At 40.8% G+C, this 6,000-nt stretch overlaps 1 protein-coding gene across 1 annotated transcript in view; it reads left to right on the plus strand.

Annotated features, from left to right (window-relative positions):
- KCNH6 (potassium voltage-gated channel subfamily H member 6) overlaps nucleotides 1-5,171 on the plus strand; it is a 30,559-nt gene extending 25,388 nt beyond the window's left edge. The window contains exons 8-9 of the mRNA XM_051994958.1: nucleotides 1,311-1,563; nucleotides 4,913-5,171. Of these exons, the coding sequence (XP_051850918.1) occupies nucleotides 1,311-1,563; nucleotides 4,913-5,169 (510 nt within the window). The 3' untranslated portion in view covers nucleotides 5,170-5,171. The remainder of the gene's footprint in view (nucleotides 1-1,310; nucleotides 1,564-4,912) is intronic.
- Nucleotides 5,172-6,000: the final 829 nt, after the last annotated feature.

Below are 6,000 nucleotides of genomic sequence, written 5' to 3' on the forward strand. Positions count from 1 at the left end.
AGAGAGAGCTTGCAAGAGAAGAGAGAGGGAAAGAATTCTCAAAGAGAGGCTGGGAAAAGGGTGAGATAATATAATTTCTAGAGACTTTCCAGTGGGGAATGGAGTTTAAGAGACGACATCCAAAAATACAATAAGCCAGGGAGCAGTATATTTAGAAAGTCCTGAGCAAGGTCTTCAGTCTACAGCTGTAGCTCAAGGTTGGCTCTGAGCTGTTCAAGGCTGGTCCTGTGGCAGTTACAAGCATCTCCAAATTCATCTGCAATTCACTCGCAAAGGATCACTGCTTTGTCAAGCTTTGGGACTTCAGAAGTTTTTCTGACTAGTTGATTGTGTAACTCTGACAGGCTAGCAAAGTCATTACAGAGCCCATGGTAACACTATGCCTAAGAACCGGGACGGTACCATTACTGGGAGATAATGAAGATATTTTTGTTGTTGTTCAGTCATTTCAATTGTATCCAACTCTCCATGTATCCCCATTTTGGGGTTGTTGTTTTTTTTCCTACAAGTTCAGCACTTGGGTTTTTCTTGACAAGGATCCTAAAGTAGTTTGCCATTTTCTTCCCCAGCTCAAGTTTACAAATAAGGAAACTGAGGCAAATGGGGTTAAGTTGTTGCTAGGGTCACATAGCTAGTAAATGTCTAAGACCAGATTTGAATTCAGGAAGATGAGTCTTCTTGACTTCAAGCCAAGATTCTATTCATTGTACAACCTGGCTCTCCTTAGAAAAGTACTACTACTCTACAATCCCACCAACAATCATTTTCTTTACTCCCCAAATTTCCAGATAGAAGTTGAAAGAAGATGCAGGGACTTGCTAACAGGGCTGAAATGTTTTGATTAATTGCCAGAAAGGCAACTCTTAGCTCTTTAAGCGCTTTCTTCCCTTGAATGAGTAAATTAATAACAGTGAAGAGAAAGTAGCTGACTAGTGTTGTTAAGATCTTAAGTCTATATATAGGTTTCTAATACCCTTCCTTTCCTATTTTTTTCCTAAGTCCTTTACCTCTCCTTCCTTTCTGGATGGGTCTGATTTAGTCCCTTCCCCAAACCATTCCAAACTCCAGAACTGAGCTATTGAGGCCTTTATGTTAGGCACTTTTCTAGTACCTGATATAGTGTTCCTTAAGATACCCTCAGGATTGAGGGCTTCCTCTGAGTGGCAGTGTCCCCAAAACATTTATAAGTTGTTCAATTCTATCCCTAGGAGCCTTTCCCTAAAGGCTAGACCGTTTCTTTCTAATTCCATTTTTCTTGTCACTTTTGATCCTGTTTCCCCTACCTCTTTATATCCCACACTGTTCCACAGGTGCTGAAGGGCTTTCCTGAGTGTTTGCAGGCTGACATCTGCTTGCATCTGAACCGCACTCTGTTGCAACACTGCCAGGCTTTCCAGGGTGCCAGCAAGGGCTGCCTTCGTGCCTTGGCCATGAGATTCAAGACCACACATGCACCTCCAGGGGATACGTTGGTGCATTATGGGGACGTGCTGACCACACTCTACTTCATTTCCAGAGGCTCCATTGAGATTCTGCGTGAGGACATTGTTGTGGCCATTCTAGGTGGGATAGGCTAAGCAATCTGAGATGGGGAACTCAAGTGGGCCAAGAGAAAGAGGGCCCCTAACTAGTCCCCAGAATACTTATGTATTCCTAAAGAATATGTCCTGGCATCTGCCCCATGCATGTGTCTAGCCATATCTTTCTATCATTTGGGGTAGCATCATATATGTCAAAGATGTTGGGGCTTCCTATTTGGGTGGTTTCTCACATCATGATTGAAATTCCTCTTGAAATCACATCACCTAAGGATAAGCAAAAGGAACTGAGAGCTGTTAGCCTGAAGAAAAAGGGAGATGGAGAGGAGGGAAGTGTGATTATGATAGTTATCTTCAATTACTTGAAAATCTATCAAATGCAAAGAAGTTGCATTTGTTTAATTAACTTGAGAGACCACAAAATATAAACAATGGGTGGGAATTGAGGATTTGGTGTATGGGGAAAATTTTCCAAAATCAGGGACAGTCTTAAAATGGAATGAAAAAGGGTCTTCCCTCTTCACAAAAAGGGTAGAGATATTGCAGAAGAGAATCTTATACAAAGCTAGCTCAAGCTTGTTGGCTTTTCTATCCATTACATCATTCTGCCTCTCTATATATCAAAATATATACAATATACAATTTTGATATATACAATATACAAATAACCTATGACTTTATCAATATTGGGAACTCCTAGGAGTTACCTATTAAGTTATAAACACTACCATTTTAGTACTCTACCAATTGTTAACATTTATGACTTAACAGGTAAGTGCTATAGCAGCTGTCTCAGATGCATTTGACCTAGATCACATAAGAAGTTTGACTCTAAGGGAAGTATATGTCAGAGATAGGATTTGAATCAAGTATATAGTATATATCCAAGATGGGATTTGAATACAGGTCTTCCTTACCTCAAATGGAATACTATATCATTCTGCCAGGCTGTCCATATAATCACTAGTCCTGTTTATATAGTGCTTTAAGGTATTATATTATCATTTTCCCCCAGTGGGAAAAAAAGATCATCCCCAGAAGCTTAGTAGCCTAGGGATGAGGGGGTTTTTATCACAGCCACTTACAAAGACCATCTGCTGATGTATAGAAGGATTGGGATCTCTAGTGGTGGAGGAAGGGATCATAATGATATAATCACAGATCCCTAAAGGTTTCAAAGATTTTAGTTTTTTACAGTTGAGGAAGCTGAGGCTTATGAGTGAAAGTACCTTAAGCAGTCATACAATTCCTTATCTGAAAGCCAAGAGTGGAAATAGGATTGTCTGTCCAAAGTTCCTTTCACTAGGCTGGAGATGAGAAAGGGAGGGAGGAAAGTAGGGAAATAAAGAGAATCTAAGATTGTAAAATCACTGATATAGAGCAGGAAGGGTCTTTGAAGGCCATATAACCCAACACTCTCATTTTACAAAGAGGGATAAGACTTAGGGAAATACAATGCCTTTTCTAAGGTCACACAGGTAAGCAACAGAAGATTTTAACCCAATTTCTGCTTTTTCCCCCTATTACTACATTGTCATGTTATGTATGTATGTATGTATGACTGAATCCATGGCTGTACACCAGACTGTATTATCTATATATGACTGTGTGTATTTATACATGAATGTATACATAACTGTGTGTATGACTATAGTATATGTTCATAACTACATGTAGGTATACATGTGTGGCTATATGAATGCCTGTATTATGTATACATGACTATAGATATGTCTGCCTGACTATATGTGTATGTGTTTTATAGATACGTTTGTATTTTGTATGCATGACTATATTACGCATTCATGTCTATATTGTGTTGCCTGACTATATTTATGTGTTGCCTCTCTGTATGTATGTATGACTACACATATACTTGATCTATTATGTTTGCATGGCTATAGATGGCTCAGTAGATAGTACACTGGACTGGAGTCAGTAAGAAAGACTTGAGTTCAAATGCAACCTCAGATATTTATTAGCTTCACACTCTCAGCCCCATTTTTCCATTTATAAAATAATAATAGTATCTATATCCCAGTGTTGTGAGGATCAAATAAGATAATGTTTGTAAAGTACTTTGCACAACTTAAAGTGCTATATACATGCTGGCTGTGACATGTCCAAACATGAAATGTGGAATAATTTAAAGCAAGGCATTTATTTTAATACTTAAAATAATACCTCAAATAAATTACTTAGGATCTTCCAAATTAGATGGGACTTTAGACAGCATCTGGCTCAACGCAGAAATCTTCTCAAAATTCCCTGTAGGTGTGGGAAAGAGGGAACATTAAATGAAGCCAGAAGTTTTCCCCCAAAGGGTTCACCCCAAGGATGAACCTAGAACACCTATCCTCTTTCAGGAAGATAAACGCACACATATTTTAATTAAAGAGCAAGCCCCTTATGACTATTGCTATTTTTCACTCAATACCACCAGTTTTGACCTGGAACCAATTGATTATTTCAAACATTTGAGTAGGAGAGGAGGCAAACTGGGGTTTGGGGTGGGAAAGGGGCAAAGGGTTGAGGACTAAGGCAATGTTTGAATGTTCCCCCATTCTGAGTTGGCAAACAATAATTCATAGTGAATTTTTAGCAAGTTGCCTCTTCTTTTGAGGCTTAAGTTGAACTAGATGACTTCTGACTTCCTTTAACACTAAATCTAAAATTCTATAATTCTATTTTGAAAGAAAAAGCAAATTCAATATGATATAAGGGGTATTCCTAATTACTAGGCATATGCAAGCATAGAGCAGTTAAGCGATTCCTAAGGCCTCCCTGTCCCCCCAAGTATCTCCTCCATTGGCCTGTCCCAGGACTTGGAATTTTCACCATTAATCACCCAATCCTTAAAGGTGAAGGATCTATTACAACCCATTTTCTCAGAGAGCAGATCCCTGAGGACACAGAAGAATAAGTCTTGATATGACTGAAGCGTTTGAATTTGAATTATTGGTATTATCCAGGCATCTACAGTGAGGACTATGAGAGAACACAAGGACAAATGGCCACTGGGTCAGTATGAATAAAAATGGGTAATGTAGTGAGAAAAAAGAAGGGATACAGGATTCTATGTGTTCAAGATTTTATGATCTATGAGGATGTATCTTCCTGCTAGTTAGCCAACTTTTTCCTTAGATTTCAGTCCAAGAGAGCAATACTAGGACTACACCAAGTTCCCAGTCTAGGAGCAATTCTGGGAGAAGATGGATCAGAAGTTAGAGTCTGGGAGGGAAATCCAGAAGAAGTGCTTGTAACCTGGAAGGCCATCTATCTCTCAGCACAATAAAGAGGGTGACAACTTGGGAGTAGAAGGACTTATGTCAAGTCCCTGCCCACAAGCACTTGTTTTTACCTTGGGTCAGCAGGGAAGAATGACATTTTCGGGGAGCCCATCAGCCTCAAGAGCCGGCCAGGCAAGTCCAATGCAGATGTGCGGGCACTGACCTACTGTGACTTGCACAAGATCCAACGCGAAGACTTGCTGGAGGTCCTAGAATTGTACCCTGCCTTCTCTGAAAGCTTTTGGAGCAAACTGGAGATCACCTTCAATCTTCATGATGTGAGTCAAAAAAAGGAACTCGCTCAAGAGATGTACCACAGGGCAGGAGCATTAAGAGAGTAGGTTGGCAGAGCAGCCCCATCTGACCAATGCCATAACAATTCAGGAACCCAGGGAAAGCATTCTTGCCCAGGGACAAGAAGCATGAAACCTGAGGAAACATGGGAAGGTGAAGAAGAGATCTATCTTACCACCCTCTGACTGGTTTACATGTGGGCCTTTGAGTTCGTGTTATGGTCTTCCACTTTGGAAATCATTACTCTTAGCTTCTGAACTCTATCTCCTGCCTAGAATCAGGTTCCTATGGGAATCATGAAAGAATCAGGAAGGGAATGAGCATAATCAAAACATTTATTGAGCACCTACTTTGTATAAGGCATTAGAATAGGAGTTGGGGGTACAAAGACAAAATGTAGACAATCCCTGCCCTCTAGCTCACTGTATTGGAATATCGGGGTAGCAGAACAAAATACATGCAAAGATAGGTAATTGCAAGGAAATTAAAATATATCAAGAGCCTACCAAGGCAGTGAGGGTGATCAGGGAAGGCTCCAGTGAGGAAGTGATCTGGCTGCCTGTTACACAAAGCTCTTGTTCCCCGAAGGTAGACAGGATTCCCCCGATCACCAGCCAGCCAAGACCAGGAGGTCCCTTACCACTGGGCCAGGCCTTCTCAATCTGTTGTAAAACATTACAAGCTGGGTAAGCAGAACTAGTCCCTCCCTTTTCCCCACCCCACCCCCAGCCACTGTCAATATTGTTCCCCCCACTTTCTTCCCCCTCCCAGGGGTTTTTCAACCTCATCCTCTCGTTTGGGGGAGGGTTACACTTATGAGGGATCAGCCAGGTAAGTGAATAAGAATCCCTTAGCTTCTGACCCTGAAGGGAAAAGCC

The sequence above is a fragment of the Antechinus flavipes genome, chromosome 4 (genome assembly GCF_016432865.1).
Source record: "Antechinus flavipes isolate AdamAnt ecotype Samford, QLD, Australia chromosome 4, AdamAnt_v2, whole genome shotgun sequence".
NCBI classification, from domain to species: domain Eukaryota; kingdom Metazoa; phylum Chordata; class Mammalia; order Dasyuromorphia; family Dasyuridae; genus Antechinus; species Antechinus flavipes.